Consider the following 18,520-nt stretch of genomic DNA (forward strand, 5'->3'; position numbering starts at 1 on the left):
TCATCTAAAGCAGCCACTCAGGTACCTTGTGTATCAAAGACAATCTTCTCCTGAGGAAGAGAAAACTTCCCAGTTCCTGTGGAGCACACGAAAATGGCATTCTCCATATAGAGATAGGTCATCTGGCTTGAAAAGTTTGGCACCATCAACCGACATGTAATCAGGTCTTCAGACTGAAAGGTACATGTAGGATTATCGTTAGTAAGAATTAAGACAAAACTGTGTGAGGTGTGCAACCACGTTTGTCTGTGTGAGGTGTGCAACCACGTTTGTCTGTCTGTGTGAGGTGTGCAACCACGTTTGTCTGTCTGTGTGAGGTGTGCAACCACATTTGTCTGTGTGAGGTGTGCAACCACGTTTGTCTGTGTGAGGTGTGCAACCACGTTTGTCTGTCTGTGTGAGGTGTGCAACCACGTTTGTCTGTGTGAGGTGTGCGACCACGTTTGTCTGTCTGACACCATTCCCCAAAAAGGTTAAGAATTCTCGTTCACTGATTCTCCTTGTGAAAGTAACACACTGCAGAAGATGACTCACTCACAGGAGAGGTGTACAGTCATTGCTGCGGCATGGACATTGGTGTCCCTCAAGAATTTAGATGCTGACTGCTAACTGTGTTAACATGTGGAGTCTCTAGGAAGGCTCTGCTGAGCAGGCGTGTTCACCTCTATGTGAGGACACCAACAAGAAGGTGCTAAGGATGAGGAATAGGCCACCACATCTACTGGAACCTTTATCTTAGACCTCTAACCTCCAGGACTTCCTATAGCTTATAAATGATCCAACCTTAGGTATTTTGCTGCAACAGCCCAAACGAACTAAGACATTTGTCTTATAGGAATTATTTGTTGAACTGCAATTAGCAAAATTCTAAAACACATGTAGTTAAGATTGTAAGCCCGTAGTAGTAGTAGGATTAAACATCTTTAATCCCAGATCTTGGGAGGCAGAGGCAGAGGCAGGCAGACCTCTGAGTTTGAGGCCAGATTGGTCTACAGAATAAGTTCCAGGACAGCCAGGGCTACCCAGAAAAACCTTGTCTTGAAAAAAATCAAGCAAGCTAACAAAAAGATTATAACTAGAAGCTTGTAACAAATGAGAAACAAAAAGCTCTAATTTGTTATGCTATCTATTTTTAAACTGGTAGATACAAAAGAAAATATTATGGTTCTGGCTTCTTTTTCTTTTTTCTTCCTTTTTTGGGGGGCGGGGGGGTGGTGGTTTCGAGACAGGGTTTCTCTGTGTAGCTTTGGAGCCTGTCCTGGAACTCACTCTATAGTCCAGGCTTGAACTCACAGAGATCCACCTGCCTCTGCCTCCCGAGTGCTGGAATTAAAGACGTGCGCCACCACTGCCCGGCTGGCTTCTTTTTCTTACACAGTCTTGCTATGTACCTTGGCTGTCCTGGAGCTCCCTAGGCTGACCTTAAACTCACAGATCTGCTCATCTCTACCTATAAAAAGGTGTGCACCTCCAGAAAAGGGTGTGCCACTGCACCTAAATGGCTTTTACTTTACCATCCAGTATCACATACAAGCCTACATTTAGCAAGCTTGAGGCCTCTAAACAAACTCACATACAAGACAATTGAATTTATTTTTTCACATATAAAATCAAAGGAAGAAATACAATAAGAACTCACTAGACACAAAATTAGGAAATACTAACAGTCACCAACTATTACTAAAGAAGTATTAAAATTTTATAAAAATTATTTTTAATGTGTATGTGTGTGTGTGTGTGTGCCTGTAGTGGGTATGTGCACACAAACGCAGGTGCCTACAGAGGATAGACACTTTGAATCCCATTGAGCTGGAGTGACAGGTAGATATAAGCCACCTGGAACCAAACTTGGGTCCTCTGCAAGGGCAGCAACAGATGCTCCTGATCACTAAGTCATCTCTCTAGTCCCCTAAACTAATTTTTAAAGCATTTCATTAAAGTGAGACTGCAGAATGTTTTTCATTCTCAAATTTTCTTTATCTTCTTTTGCACTTTCTAAAAAAATTTAAATGAGTTATGATTTCCAATTATACTAAATTGAAACACATGGTGAGGTTTATTCTTGTTAGAAATAAAAGAACAACAGGTTTTCTTTCTTTCTTTTTCTTTTTCTTTTTTTTTTTTTTTTTTTTTTTTTGAGCTGAGGACCAAACTCGGGGCCTTGTGCTTGTTAGGCAAGCGCTCTACCACTGAGCTAACTCCCCAACCCCATCAGCAGGTTTTCTTACGGGATTCAGATAAGCAAGTGTATTAAGAATAAAGATTTAGTAGCGGGAGAAATGGCTCCGTGGTTAAGAAAGCTTGATGCTCTGGCAGAGGACCCGAGTTTAATTCCCTGCACCCATGTTGGGTGGCTTACAATCAACTGTGACTTCAGCTCCAGAGGCACATATAATGCCTGTCTTCTACAAGCATCTGTACGTACGTGCAAATATTGCCCCCCCATAAATAAATAAAAAAGCAAATAAATAAGGGCTAGGCGTGGTTACACACACCTTTAACACCAGCACTTGGGAGGTAGAGGCAAGCAGCACTCTGTGAATTCCAGGGTGAGCCAGAGCTACATAGTGAGACTCTGTCTCAAATAAATAATAAAGATTTAAAAGAATTAAATGCTACACAAGGTTAAGGGGTATGTGGCACAGCTGCCATAGCTTCCCTGCTAACTATCAGTTATTAGATAACGTGTCTAATCGCTGTTTACATACTCAGCACTAGTGCGACTATCTCCCGGTGACTTACTTTGTAGACCATGTGAACAGAGCCACTCCCTAGGCACATGGAATTCTTCCATAATATAGAAGTCTCAAAATGAAACCCCAGGAAGATAGGGTGGCACACACCTATAATATCAACAACTTGGGAGACAAGAGACAGAAAGATCTTGACTACATAGTCAGACTGGGCTACACAGAGTGACCCTATCTTAAATACCGCCCCCCCACCACACACACACCCCAAATCAGACTGGGCTACATAGAGTGACCCTATCTCAAATACCACACACACACACACACACACACACACACACACACACACACACACACACACCAAAATCTGAATCCAAGTATTTCACCATGCACCTCACCATCGAACTTCCTTTCTACTCAACAAAGAGCCCCTACAGGAGAAGAGTCAGAGGACTGGCCACTGGCTACCTTCATTGTCATCTTTCAAGAATGAGACAAAAGAACAAAAAAGTTTTTTTTTTGTAAAATCTGAAAGTATTTCCAAATCCTGCAAATGACACCTTAAAAGACACCAATGGTCATAAAGGAGGCTGATGTTGTGGCTTCCGTGGGATTTTACTTACCTGGAAAGGTGGGTTGTACTGAGTAACTTCCACGGTGACGGTATCTGACATTTGGTTACCATTGTCTTCTACAGTTATCAGCGAGTAATAGATGAGGCAGGGACTGTCTCCCAGGTGCCACGCTGCTGCCAAAACCAGGAGCCCATCACTAGATAAGAGGGGGAAAAGGTAGGCTTCTTGTGTGTGTGTTTTGTTGCTGTTTCTTTGAGACTGTGTTTCACTCTATAGCCCTGGCTGTTGTGGAATTCACAGAGCTCCAAAGGCATGTGCCACCACACCCTGCAGGCTTCTTGTAAACAGTATGCCAGATTCCTACAAAATTAAATACATTCATCATACATGCTAGAGCCCTGCACCTACAGAAATACCCAAGGGAGAAAAAAAAATATTCTCATAATTGCCTTCATGAAAATGTCTACACTGGCTTTGTTACAGTAGCTAACCTGAAAACAACCCAATGTCTTCAACTGACGAGTAGATAAATCCTGGTCTCTCTCTACATATATTCTCTTGAATATTATTTAGCAATGAAAACAAAGAAATTTCTGAATCAGTTTTACATCCACCACATCAAAGCTGTATTTACAGTGCACGATACATTTATACACTATTCTAAAAAAGACAAAACTTTGAAGACAGAACAGATCAGACTTTCAGGGGCACAAAGGAATTTTGGAGGAAAGGTGATCTCTTTCCCTACCTCCTCCCCCAGCTCCTTACTGAGGTTCAAAATCTGCCTATATGTAGATACTGCTCTACCACTGAGCAACACCCCCAGCTCTGTCCTATGTCATGACTATGGTCAAGAGGACTATACGCTGCCAGGCAGCGGTTGTACCTGACTTTAGTCCCAGAATTTGGGAGGCAGAGGTAGGTGAATGTCTGTGAGTTTGAAGCCAGTCTGGTCTACAGAGCTAGTTAGGATAGCCAAGGTTACACAAAGAAATTCTACCTCAAAACAACAACAAACAACAAAAAAAGATGCCTCTATGCACTTAGCAAGACTCACAGAATTAAAACCAGGCATGGATGGTGGCACACACCTGTAATCCTATTACTTGGGGCATGGTGGCAGAAGGACCTGGAGTTCAAGGCCAGCCTGGGCTACATGAAAGTCTGTCTCAAGCAAGCAAGCAAAACCTCATAACTTCAATACCAAAATGGATCAATATCACAACACGTGAATTATAGCACAACCAACCTGACTATAGACATTTTTTAAAGGATCACCACATGAATCTGGGAATTAGAACAGTCCATTCCTCAGGCAAAGTAGAACCCAGGCCTGGATTTAAGGCTGTGATACGGCCACCCATGTTCACTTAGCACTGCTGAGGTGGTACCCTTGTTACTCTGGGCTGCACAGCCTGAAACAGTCACCTAAAGCTCTTCAGAGGTAAGTCACAGGATTGATTAATAGTGTGTTCTTTACAATTTACCTTTGTTTAGAGAAAACAAAAACAAAACCACTTTGCTTTCAGTTTGAACTCTCAATTCTAGAAATCCAAGCTGCTGTGTATGTGAAAACTCATTTTTTGCTAGTAAAAGCTTATATGTTCTTAACCTATGTTGTGCAACAAAAAAAATTAAATGTTTTCTAATACAAATTCTTCCAAGGTAGCACTATGAGCAACTTTCATTCCAGGATCTGAAATCTATGGGGTAGCAAGCACCTCCTCTGGGCAGCCATTTCTAAGCACTGGAACAAGGACCCAGGTGACAGCTCCTCCCTTAGTTCTCCCTTCTGCCACTCAGACAACCAAAGGAATTCAGGAAGTCTAGCTCAAATGGCAGCACACTGGCATCATGCTAATGTTACAAGTGAGGTCTCAGAGGAGAAAGCCATGGTGGTGTCCTCTCTATACCAAGCAGCTGGCACAGTGGGTCATGCCTATGTCAGGGCTGTAAGAAGGGGTCACTAGCAGCGGTGGTGACTCACGCCTTTAACCCCAGCACATGGGAGGCAGAGATAGGTGGATCTCTGTGAGTTTGAGGCCAGCCTGGTCTACAGAGCAAGTTCCAGGACAAGCTCCAAAAGCTACAGAGAAATCCTATCTCCACCCTGCCCCCACACAAAAAAAGAAGGGGTCACTAAAGAGTGTATCACCATGCTACCAAGTGTGGAAACTCATCTAACAGGGTCTTTAAAAAGTAGTCCTAGGGCCATTATTCCTTGCCAACTTTTTTTTTTTTTAACCCAAATTCCTAATCTGAAAACAAAACACAGGGCTACGGAGACAGTTCAACTTCTATGAGCACTTTTTACTCTTCAGGAGGCCTGAGATCAGTTCCTAGCACCCAAACCAGGAGGATCCCAATCATAAAACTCCAGCTCCAAGGGATCAGATGCTGTTTTCAGGCCTCTGCATGTACACACACACACACACACACACACACACACACACACACACACACACACACGAGAGAGAGAGAGAGAGAGAGAGAGAGAGAGAGAGAGAGAGAGAGAGAGAGGGAGGGAGGGAGGGAGGAGGGAGGGAGGGAGGGAGGGAGGGAGGGAGGAGGGAGGGAGGGAGGGAGGGAGGGAGGGAAGAGAAAGAATGTAAATCATTAAAAAAAAAACCACACTTGGGAAGCAGAGGCAGACAGATCTCTGTGAGTTCCCAGGTCACACAGTTACACAGTAAGCTTGTCTCAAAACAACTCCCCCCTCAAAAAAATCCATGAAGTTATTTTAGGTAGTGACAACAGTATGTACAAAGGTACATAATCACAATTTTACAGATCAGTAAAACTTTGACAAATAGTTTATGTAAGAATTTACACATTGGGGCTAGAGAGATGGTTCAGCAGTTGAGAGCACTGATTTCTCTTCTAGAGGACCCAGGTTCGATTCCCAGCACCCACATGGCAGCTCATGGCTGCCATGACACCCTTACACAGACATACATGCAGACAAAACACCAATGCACATGAAATAAAAATTTTTTAAAAAAAGTAAAATAAAGGAGAATCTACACATTAATAAACTGAAATGGAAAATCTCAGTCAGGCATGATCGCACATGCCTGTAATTCCAGCACTCTGGGGACTGAGTCAGCAGGATCCCAAGCCTAAGGCTAACACACTAAAAGAAAGACTGTCACAAAACAAAGCAACCCTAAGTTTATATCTAAAATGAAGAAAGCTTTTAATAATCCAATAAAAATTCCTAAGTCTGCTCACTTGAACATGTAAGCTCAGATTGTGGCTATGAAAAAAAAACCCAGCAAATTATTAGTAAGAGTCAATGACGACAAAGGAGACATGATGTTCTCACCCAGAAGAAACCGCATGCATTCCAGTTAATGAGAACTGATGACTGAGAGAGAACAGTCATCAAGAAGACAGAGAACGAGAGTGCTTTCCAGTTTCTCAAGGACTCGTGTCACAGAAGAGTGGAGTCTCAGAGCAGCAACTCCTAAACATGCTTTATTCCACATTCTCAACCTAAAAAGGTTACGGCAAGCCCAGAGGGCCACACCCTAAATCCAAAAGTCAGATAAATGAAAACAAGTATGGTCTTTAATAAAAATCTTGTAGAAATTAAGGAGACACTATCATTTTACCTCCTTGGTAGCTTTTACAGGGTCTTCAAATACTGCTGAGAAACATGCTAACGGTCTCAATAGTGCCAGTGAGACAACCACACATCCATGTGAGAAACACGCATGACAACTGTGCTATACCAAACCAGGACACAGTAAACACGACTCTGAAACATGAAGTCTTTAAGTGCCAGGTGTGGTGGCACACACCTTTAATTCCAGCACTCTGGAAGGCAGAGGCAGGCAGCTCTGAAATTGAGGCCAGCCTAGTATACATAGTAAGCTCCATGCCAGCCAAGGCTATATATAGTGAGACCCTGTCTCAAAAAAGGCAACAAAAAAGTCTTCAATTTTGTTTGTTTGCAATAGGGTCTTGTATATAGCTCAGGCTGGCCAGGAACCTCCTGCCTCAGCCTTCCTGATTGCTGAGGCCACAAACTGAGCTGCCAAGGCCTGCCTGAGAACTGCTAAGAGGAAACTCACTCCAAGCATAAGCCATGCCGAGTCTGGCTTGCACTGGAGGGACACAGCCTCCTTACAGCTTAGCCACTGACTACAGGATATGAGAGCTCCTTCAGTGACAGTGATGAGAACCCGAGGTCTCCAGGGAGACTACTGTTCTGGACTCCCCTGGCAACAGAAAGGCGGGGGTGTTGGCCTTAAGATGGAATAAAGACAGAGCTGGTCCAGCCGTGCAAGCCAAGAAGCTTCAGGTCCAACAGGGACAGGAACACACCATTTACAGTTGAGGAATGTTTCAATTTCCCACATGAACCAGCATCACTATGTAAGCAACAGCAGACCACCCAGAGGCTTAGCAGACAGTGAGAAGAGCAGAAAAGAGCAGTGCCAGCAGAGCAGGCAGGACACAGGTCACCACAACATGTCAACTCCTCATCCAACTTCTTTAGGACAAGTTAGCTGCTTACCAGTTTTGCTTCAAGTCCAAATACTGAATGTTGACCCCTTCTTTAATAGCTTCATAGTTACTTTCAGATCCCTAAATGGAAATAGCAAAGTGTAAGCAAGCTCCCAGTAATTACTGTGTCTTTCTTTCCACTCACTGAGCACCGAGCACCTGGAAAGGTGCTGCATCCATCTCTCTGATATCGAGGCCAACCTGATCTATATAGTAAGTTCCAAGACAGGCAGGGCTGTCTGGTCTAGTGAAATTATGTCTTTTTTTTTTTTTGGTCTTTTTCGAGACAGGGTTTCTCTGTAGCTTTTGGAGCCTGTCCTGGAACTTGCTCTATAGACCAACTATAGAACTCAAGAGGTCGCCTGCTTCTGTCTCCCAAGTGCTGGGATTAAAGGCATATGCCACCACTGCCTGGCAACCCTGTCTTAAAGAAAAATTAGGTCAGCTGGGTATGGTGGCACATGATTATATTCCTACTGCATAGGTGTATATATATTACATGTATATATATACTACTTATTACATGGAAATGTGTTTCAATGAGGTAGATGGGATGGCTGTGCCGATGCTTACCTATAATCCCAGCACTTGGGAGACTGAGGCAGAAGGACTTAAAATTTGAGTTTACAACCAGCCTGGGCTACAGAGTGAATCCCTGTCTCAAAGAAAACAAAGAAGGAATGAACACAGTTACACACCATAAATCAAGCCAGAAATAGCCATTACTGTTCCTCACCCAAATAGCATCAGTAATGCTTTCCTTCAGGGCTCTGTGCATATCCCAACTGTGAGCCTGTTTTTCTGAAGAATCATCCAGTTCCCATTTACAGATGTTTGAACTTGTCAGGGTGTAGAAACTCGATCTTCCTCTGTCCCACAGAACACTGGCCAGCTGTGCAGAGAGAAGGGGGCCATGCTGAGATTGACTCCAACTTCATGTGCTTTACAGCTTTCTGACTATAAATCTCCCCCAGGCTCTGTAGGAAGGAGTAACTCTGAAACAGACCTTGAAAGCAAGGCCAAATCTCCAAAGGAAAGGCCTGGGAAGAAAAGAGCTGGAAAGAGCAGAATTGGAAGATGGGAAAGTTACAGAGTCCTCGGAGAACCAGTGTCTTATAAAATTGGAACTATATGTAAGAACTCTTTAAAGAAACCACAGCAGAGTCTTGAGTGTGTGTCTATAAACCTGGAGAGACAAGGAGATGTTCATAGCTTTTGAGTCTAGCACTTGAAGGGAGCCTGGCAGGAAGGACACGCATCAGACATGGGCATTATTTGTATGATGAGTAGACGCTTTTGTATGAAATGGATGTGTGTAAGTTGAATGTACACAGTGGTTTTTAGTTTAAACCCCCAGTGATCCCATTTCTCCTGTTACAGGGCAAGAAGGGCCAACAATGAGGCGGTCCAGGGCTTTGACAGAGACAGAGAGACAGACCATGGGATGAAATGTACCCAGAAGCAGCTGGGGAACCACTGGATGTATGACAGAGAGGGAAGCGCAGTGACTATCACCATGGTTTGAAGCCCAGGTCACTTGAGAAAAGGGACAGTGCCATTAACAGAAACAGACATGTCAAAAGATGAAAAATTTGTGTCTAAACATGCTGTTTAGGTTTAAAGGACATTCAAGGGAACATGTGCCACAGTCACCTGAGGTGAGGAACAAGCAGTATGTTGAGGAGCTGAGCTTCCTTCCGCACAATGGAGAGAAAGGGCCCTGCTTCACAAGAGAACCGAAGCAGCTGGCAGATCTAGGCCTATGCCCTCTTCCTCCCAGACAAGTCAGGAGGGTAATCCTGAGTCATCCACACAGAACTGGAGGTGTGGGAGAAGACACACTTCAGGTCAAATTCAACCTTAAAAACTCATAAAAAAAAAAAAAAAAACTTCCATAGTAGGACTGGAAATGTGGCTCACTGGTCAACAATACTTAAGTGTTCTTCAAGAGGACCCAGGTTCGATTCCCAACACCCACAAGGCAACTCGAGGGGATTTGATGCTCTCTTCTGGCCTCGGCAGGCACTAGGCAACCATAAGATACATAGAAATACATGCAGGCAAATACTCATACACACAAAATTAAAAAGCAAACCCAGAACACAATAGCTTATATTCATATGAAACCAGTAACACTGTCCCAGGAAACTTTCAATTCAGTGTAAACAGCTCTTGGTAAACATACCATGAGGTCACTAGTAGGGGACAGAATCCCAAAAAGGGAAGAAACCTTTCGGCCAATCCCTGAAAGCATGCCTTGGCCCTGGGGCAGGACGTGCTGGTGAATCTTCCCTGAGCTTTCAGGAATCAATCGAATTAGCTGGCTCCCCACAGAGGACAGGATGAAACTTCCTCCCTGTGAACAAACAGAACAAGATAAACTCAGAATACATAGAATCTTAGGACCAAGAACTACCAAAAAAGCTCTGACAAAGCCTGGTGTGGTGGTGCATGCCTGAAATCCCAGCACTTGAGAAACTGAGGCAGGAGGATTACCATTAATGCCAGCCTGGGCTACAGCAAGATTTTGTCTCAACTGAAAAAAGAAAAAATTTTTTTGACAAAACTTACCCCTATCTTAAATATACCTGTGAGAATTTTAAAAAGGTATATTATTCCATTAAAATCCTTTCACTAATATGCAGAAATATTCTTACAACAAAAAAAGTTCACTTTTTAAAATCTGAATTTTAAATTAAGGGTTTACCATTTATAGGTTTAACAGATGTCAGATTTCCTTCTCTCTCTCTCTCTCTCTCTCTCTCTCTCTCTCTCTCTTTCTTTCTTTCTTTTTTTGGGCAGCCTCATGCATTCATTCCAAGGCGGCCTTGAACTCACTATGTAGCCAAGGATTGCCCTGAATTCCCTGTTCTCCTGAATGCTGGAATCACAGGCATGCACTATTACATCTGGTTTAAGCAATGCTGGGGATGGCATAATCAAGGGCCCCGTGCATGTTAGGCAAGTGCTCTGCTGACCAAATCCTAACTCCAGCCCCAGATTTCTTCCATAACTGCAGAGTAGACACCAACAAGCATTCTCCCATGTCTAAGAGTTAGTTTCCTTCTTTTTAGTTATTTATTTATTTGCTTGTTTGTTTTTTTTTTTTTGAAACAGGGTTTCTATATGTAGTCCAGGCTGTCCTCGAACTCACAGAGATCTGCCTGCCTCTGCCTCCTGAGTGCTAGGATTAAAGTTATGTACCACCAGGCTTAGCTTGTCTAAGAGTTTGTTTGTTTGTTTTCTGAGACTGGGTTTCTCTGTGTAGCTCTGGCTGTTCTGGAACTAGCTCTGTAGACCAGGCTGGCCTTGAACTCACAGAGATGAGTTCTCTATGAGAACTGCCTGCCTTGGCTTCCCATGTGCTGGGATTAAAGGTGTGCACCCGGCTTGTCCAAGAGTTTGTAACAGCTACTTTCGTAAAATACTTAAAGGGAATGAACCAACATCCTACTGCCCCACTGAAAGGCCTCCCTGCTCCAGTTCACACCACAGCCCTCACCCTCTTCTCTTCCTTGCCTTTCTTTTACACCTCCCGGGTCCCTGTAGCTGTTCAGGATCCACATCCAGCTTCAGATCTCCCCACCAGTCCACACTACAGCTCTCCTCACACACACCTGCACTGCTGTCAGGAACCTACACATCTTCTCGCCTCCCAGATCCACACAGGTCTCTGAGTAGGTGTCTTCCCTGGCGAGGCTGGGCCAGTAGCGGATGGACCCCTCTTTGGTAGCAACCATGACAGCAACAGCCTTAAAACAAAACCACAGTCATCAGCAGCAATGGAAGACGGCCTCAAACCCAGGTGCCTATGACATCATGATACTGATGAAAACAAGACTTTCTAATTTTTATTATAATTTTATTATTATTTTACATATTCATTTATTTTAGAGACGGTCTCACTATGTAGCACTGGCTGCCTTGAACTCATAGAGATCTGACTACCTCTGCATTTCAAGTACTGGGATTAAAGGTGTGTACAATCATGCCCATCAAAATTCTTTACTTTTAAGATTATGCAACAGTAAAACCGCCTTCACCTTTCTGTTCAGGTTTGTGAATTTCAACATGTGTAGATGGTGTAATCGCCCACCCTAAGGGTACAGAACAGTTCTGTCATCCCAAACCTCCTAACGCTGACCCCTGATGGTCATGCCTTCCCTGCTTTACCCTGGCAACCGTCCATCGCTGCAGATCTGGCACTTTGAGAATGTCACACAGTAGAACAGACTAAATTCCAACCCTGCTTCTCTACCCCAGCTTCTCGGAGGTTTCTCTGGGTCACTGCACGAGTTGTCTGCTAAAGGACCTGCTGGTTGTTTCCAAATAAAATAAAACTGCTATAACCCAAGTGACTTTTTGTGTTTTCATTTCTCAAATGAAATTATGAAATTTGCAGGTAGATGGACAGAGCTGGAAAATATTCCATTAAATGAGATGCCCAGGCTCAGGAAGATAGATACTGTATGTGAAACACTCACATGTGAATCTTAGCTTTTCCTTCTTACATATTTTTACTCATGTGGCAGTGAGTCGTATAGAGACCAGGAAACTAAAGTGGGGAAGAATAAAAGAGGCGCTAAGGGGCATGGGGCTGGTAGTAGAACACGTGATCTGAAGTGGGAGGGGTGAAGCAGGGATAAGGAGCAGGCAGGTGGAGGAGAGCCAATTAAAGCTAGGTTATAGACCCTATAGTAAAGGCACACGCCTTTAATCTCAGCACCTGGGAGGCAGAGGCATGTGGCTCTCCATGAGTTCAAGGCCAGCCTGGTCCACACAGTGAGTTCCAGGACAGCTAGAGCCACAAAGATGAGAGCCTGTCTTGAAACAAACAAGCTAGGCTATATACAAAAATGCCTTAAGAAACTTAATAATACGTATATATTTCTCATTTTTTTTAAAGAGAAATGGCCAGGAATGGACTGTTAGGTCCCAGGGCATGTGTACTCTCACTTTATAAGAAACTGGGAACCAAGAGTATGCAGTTTTACATCCCACCCAGGAGTTCCAGCTGCTCCACATCCTGTCTCATCCAGCAGTGTCAGGCTCATCAGCCATTCTATCAGCTGTACAGCAGTGGTCACGGGTGTGGTGTCTGTACTGTTCCAATGGAAATGATGCTAAACAGCTCTTCATGTGCTTGTCTGCTACACCCACTCTCCGGTAAAGTAAATGTCTAATGAAGACCTTGCCCTGTTTTGTTCTTCTTTCATTTATATATTTTATGTGTATGAGTGTTGCCTGCATGTACATATATGCATCATGTACATGTCTGGTGCCTGTGGAAGTCAGAAGGCACATGACCCCCTTACCCTGCCCCCTAACTGTGGACTAAAAGGAGCCCACCCCACCCCCCAACTCCAAACTCTGAATTTGGTCTTGGGGATCAAAATGATGAATCCCTGGAACTGGAGTTACAGATTATTGTGAGCCACCACATGGCTGCTGGGAATTAAACTGGGGTCCTCTGCTGTTCTGAACCTCTGGGCCATCTGTCTGTTCTTAAATTGAATTGCTTGTTTTCTCATCAAACTTTGCTTTGTGACTTTTCTGTATTCTGGATGTAAGTCCTCAGTCTGTACCTTGTTTCATTTTCTTATTTTAGAAAAGGTATTGCTTGAGACAAGGTCTCATCAAAGCTCCTGTTGGCCTGGAATTTGATATAGACCAGGCTAACTTTGACCTCACAGAGATCCACCTGTCTCTGGCTCCCCAGTGTGGGGATTAAAGGTGTACACCACCACACCAGGCTCTCAATCAGCTTTATTAAAAAAAGATTTAAAAAATTTACATGTACGTGTGTACATTTGCTTGTCTGTATGTTCACCACCTGCTTGCAGGTAGCTGCAGAGGTCAGAAAGGATTGTCAGATCTCCTAGAACTGGAGTTACATACAGTCATGAGTCACCTAAAGAGGGAGCTGGGAACTGAACCCATGTCCTCTGCATGAGTTATACAGGCTCTTAACCACTGAGCCATCTCCCCAGCCCCTTCAATCAGCTTTTAAGTCACCTACCTGAACGGAATGTACTTCACCTGAGGTTGCAGCATAAGAGAGTGCCACCAGGTCAGCGCTCCAGTGGAAATCACTAGGGGGCAGCTGGAGTTCTTTGCAAACAGATAACTGCAAGACAAACGCAAACAGAAAAAAAAATTCACCTTCAACCCAGTTTGTTTATTCTGACCTCTTTGTTTCTTCTGTATATTTCATATGAATTCATGGCTGGAATAGTATTTTACAATATCCTTTCTTTTCACAGCTCTTTTTGATCAGGTACAACAGAGAATCTTAAGAGACACAAAGGCAGGAATACACAAATGCTAAAATGGACTTCTGTATGAACTAGTCTGTGTGTTCATACTAGGTTAGCAGTAGTTCTCAATCTTCCTAATGCTGCGACCCTTTAACACAGTTCCTCATGCTGTGGTGATCCCTAATCATAAAATTATTTCATTGCTACTTCATAACTGTAATTTTGTTACTGTTAAAAATCGTAATGTAAATAGCTGATAAGCAGGATATCAGATATGTGAGCCCTGTGGGGACGCAAGCCACAAGTTGAGAACCACTGTGTTAGGAGAAGTGACCAGGTATCCTGCAAAATTTTCTCAGCTGAGGTATAATTTAATTGACATGTAAAATTATTATGGCCAAAGAGAAATTAAACCAAGTTTCCTTGAAACTATTTCTTAGGCTTGCAGCTGAACATTCGACTCATTCTGCTAACTCAGTACATTAAGAATTTTCCCTCACTGCTACTTCTAACCATACACATCCTTTCTAATCATCTGAGGGAGGACAGCAAGTCTGGAGACACCAAGCGTTAGGGAGGAAGGAGCCCTGAGCTCCAATGGAACAATGACCTACAAGGTAGTGACAGTAGCTGGAAGACGTGCTTGAAAAGAGGCTGCTGAGAGAATATTACAGACTTCATTGATGGTCCCACTGTTAGGAGCTGACAGCTCAAGGTTAACCTACAAAGCGCACACCCGACTCCAACTTAGGAAAAAAAGCATGCTCAGTTCTTAGTATGTGGGCAGCTTAGGCAAACTGCCCAGCACTGTGGTCCCTGAACATTCTCAAAGCTTCTAATTTTATTAAGTGCAAATAATATAGATTTTGCTTTAAAACTGAATGGTTGAAAGGATAAGGAAGACAGAAGGGCTCTCTGTGCAGGGAAGGAACCTGTTGGTTGAGTCTGGTCCCCTCATCAAGGCTGGGGATTCTTAAGACTGGCTGAGGATTGGGGCTGCAAGGTCTATATTTATTCTACACGGAAGGGCAATATTTTAATTCCTCCCCTACACCTTCAGCCATTCCTATCCAAAGTTGATGTTAGCCAATGGCTGGCCCCACTTCCTCCCACCTGCTAATCATTTTGGAGTCTGAAGCAGGAAGAGACAACAAGAGCTTGGAGGGAGAACATATTGTGCTGATTTTCCAGGATTATCTTTTCTTTCTTTTTTTTTTTTTTTTCTTTTGAGACAGGGTCTATATATATATAGCCCTAGGAGTCCTGAAACTCGATATGTAGACCAGGCTGGCCTTGAACTCATAAAGATCCACCTGACCTGTCTCTGCCTCTCGAGTCTGGAACTAAAGGCATGCACCACCACATTGGGCTGTTTTGTTTAATGTTTTAAAATTTATTTTATATACATGAGTGTTTTGCTTACACATGTGTATGTTCACCACAGATATGTCTGGTGCCTATAGAGGCCAGAAGAAAGCATTGAATATCTTTGGAACTAGACTTATAAATATTTGTGAGCCACCAGGTGGCTGCTGAGAACTGAACTAGGGTTCTCTGGAAGAGCAACAAGTAGTCTAAACCACTGAGCATCTCTACAACCCTTTCCAGGGTCTTTAGAGGCAAAGAGGAGAGTTACCCCAGGAGAGAGATGGATGGTCAGAGTAACTCACGGGATAGGAATCTACATTCTCAGTGTGTGAGAATATGGGCACGCACATACACACACCACTCCCCCCACTCTCTCTCTTATGAGTCTTTCAAGGCTGAAAGTATTCCCTCACACATGATGAAGGCTCTGAAACCCTGTTGGACTTTCATTAAGATGCATTAAGTGCGGTACAAGACAAGGTGCAGGATGCTGTGGTGGGTGGATGGAGCTGGTCCTCCAGAAAAACCTCAACTGCAAGAAGGATAAGGCTGATCACATCAGGGCAGCTTGCAGATCCGAGAGAACACAGTGTGGAAAACCAAGCACAGAGAGCAGGAGGGAAAAGGACACACGACCCAGAGCCCATGAAGACAGTAACATCTCAAGCTCATGCTCATTTATTTTGGCTGCAGTGCATCTTTTGAGAAGGAAGAAACTAAAGACATCAAGAAAAGTAAATTATTAAAAGAGGAGCAGTTTTGTTTTGTTTTTCCCCAACAAACAAACTATAAATTTACATTCATTATTTCATATCATGAATTCCTAATGCTTACACAGACTGACCAGCATCCCTCATGAACTTTAAAGAATAAAGGCAAAAATAAAGAACCAGTTGGGACCCCTTTCCCCCACTTGTTATCTAAAGAGCCGTTACCTTAGTGACAGGTGACACAGTAATCTTCCAAACGAGGAGTTTCTCTTTGCACACCAGGCAAGCCCACCCACCTTCATCTATGTGGACAGATAGCTGGTCGTCAGCTGAGGGAAAATAAGACATACAATTAATCTCACACGGAGACTATGAGGAGTTGTTCGGTCTCCTCATATCAATATCTTTTCTCCCATAGCTGTCATCAAAACAGGTCACGGAAGCACACAAACATTAACTCGGGCTGGCGAGATGTCTCAGTGGTTCAAGGGACTTACTACTCAAGCAGAGGACCTGGGTGTGGTTACCAGCACCCACTCGGCAACACATAACCACTTATACAGAACTCCAGTTCTAGAGGATCTGATTCACCCTTCTGACACCCACAGGCTCATGCATACACATGGTGCACATATATACTTAGGCACACACACATAAAATTATCATCAATACTAATAACATAAAATTAATTTTAAGCCGGGCGGTGGTGGCGCACACCTTTAATCCCAGCACTCGGGAGGCAGAGGCAGGCAGATCTCTATGAGTTCGAGGCCAGCCTGGGCTACCAAGTGAGTTCCAGGAAAGGCGCAAAGCTACACAGAGAAACCCTGTCTCAAAAAACCAAAAAAAAAAAAAAAAAAAAAAAAAATTAATTTTAAAAAGCAAGTCACATAACAATTTCCAAGTATTTAGGAATGATCCATACCCAAAATGAGATTTATTTAGCTTTAATAATCACCTTTAGAAACATATCCAAAGGCAAAAACTATTTGGGTTTATGTTTAATACTCTTTCATTTTTGTTATAAAGACAATCTTAGCTAGGCATGGTGGCAAATGCCTTTAATTCCAGCACTCAGGAAGCAGAGACAGATGGATCTCTGAGTCTGAGGTCAGTCTGATCTACCTCTATCCCAACCTGCCCTAAAAAATCAAAAACAATTTAACTTCTGCAAGAATTACTTATAATTTGATAAAGCAAACAATAACCCTCCCATTAACTACTATTTTCAAAGAAAAAAACCCCACATTCCTTCAAAAGAATATGATTTTCAACTAGAGCTCCTTAAAGATACAGTAAATCATTTCATCGTAAGGAAACGCAAAGAGCATTGTTTATTAAGGGAAAACTAAGTCAACGTACTACTATTTCTAAGCACTGGTGGTAAGCGTCCACAAATGTGTTCACAGTCTTAAGAATCTTAATTGATTTGAGCTCTGCTCTTTGCGTATAGACAGGGCAGCGGTGCAAAACACACAGCATTGGAAATGAACATGCTAAAACGTGGAATCACACTCAAGCTATGCACAGCTTTCTGCTCGACCGGAGCACCCTGCTTGACAGAGTTCTCAGCCCTCAAGCCTTGAAGGTCTGACCTCACATCAGACGTGGTCATTTTATAACAGAAGGAGAGTTCTTTAAGTCTGCACCTAATTGCTGGGCGGTGGCAGTGCATGCCTTTAATCCCAGTACTCGGGAGGCAGAGACAGGTGGATCTCTGTGAGTTCAAGGCCAGCCTGGTCTACAGAGTGAGACCCAGGACAGGCACCAAAACTACACAGAGAAACCCTGTCTCGAAAAACCAACCAACCAACCAACAAATGAATGAAAATCAGTGAGTACTGAGATGCACTAACATGTGACCTCCCTTCCACACTTGTCAGGATTTCAGTCACAACTGCAGTTGGGCAAACATCGCTTTGGAAAACTGCAGGTCCAGAGCTGGCCTGTAATAAAGTGACCTGGGTAGGGGTGAAGGCCTCTTGTCTGCACTTCCCTGTCACCCCCTCCTCATTCTCACTGCTGCCTCGTCCTGTGTCACTGGTGCCCCCAACTCCTGCGCCATCTTTACACCAGCAGTCTTTAAAGGGCACCGCATACAAGCCCGTGAGCTTGTCACATGAACTTGGGTCACCACCCAGCACACAGAACTGGAGGCAGAACTTGACCTTAAAACATTATTTCACCCAGCAGTGCAAGTTACGACATTTTGGATTGTTTTAAAGCTAAATTTCATATATCCAATCAACTCAAAAGTTGGGGATATCTGAAGAGGACTGAAATTTACACACATAGTACTTTGACTCACTAATGACTTGATATGATCATATTAGAATAATTTACTCAGCTTCACAAACCTATGTCTCAATGATAGTGAAAATCAACAGGCTGCCTACTTCTTTGGCAGA

The 18,520-nt window shown here is 43.4% G+C and overlaps 1 protein-coding gene across 1 annotated transcript in view; it reads right to left on the reverse strand.

Annotated features, from left to right (window-relative positions):
• Positions 1-18,520, reverse strand: part of Nup133 (nucleoporin 133) — a 48,995-nt gene that overhangs the window by 27,608 nt on the left and 2,867 nt on the right. The window contains exons 3-10 of the mRNA XM_028856351.2: positions 16,338-16,441; positions 13,797-13,904; positions 11,395-11,529; positions 9,963-10,133; positions 8,514-8,669; positions 7,788-7,858; positions 3,314-3,461; positions 26-173 (exon numbers count right to left, since the gene is read on the reverse strand). Coding sequence (XP_028712184.1) covers positions 26-173; positions 3,314-3,461; positions 7,788-7,858; positions 8,514-8,669; positions 9,963-10,133; positions 11,395-11,529; positions 13,797-13,904; positions 16,338-16,441 — 1,041 coding nt within the window. The remainder of the gene's footprint in view (positions 1-25; positions 174-3,313; positions 3,462-7,787; positions 7,859-8,513; positions 8,670-9,962; positions 10,134-11,394; positions 11,530-13,796; positions 13,905-16,337; positions 16,442-18,520) is intronic.

Source organism: Peromyscus leucopus, chromosome 5, assembly GCF_004664715.2.
Source record: "Peromyscus leucopus breed LL Stock chromosome 5, UCI_PerLeu_2.1, whole genome shotgun sequence".
NCBI classification, from domain to species: Eukaryota; Metazoa; Chordata; class Mammalia; order Rodentia; family Cricetidae; genus Peromyscus; species Peromyscus leucopus.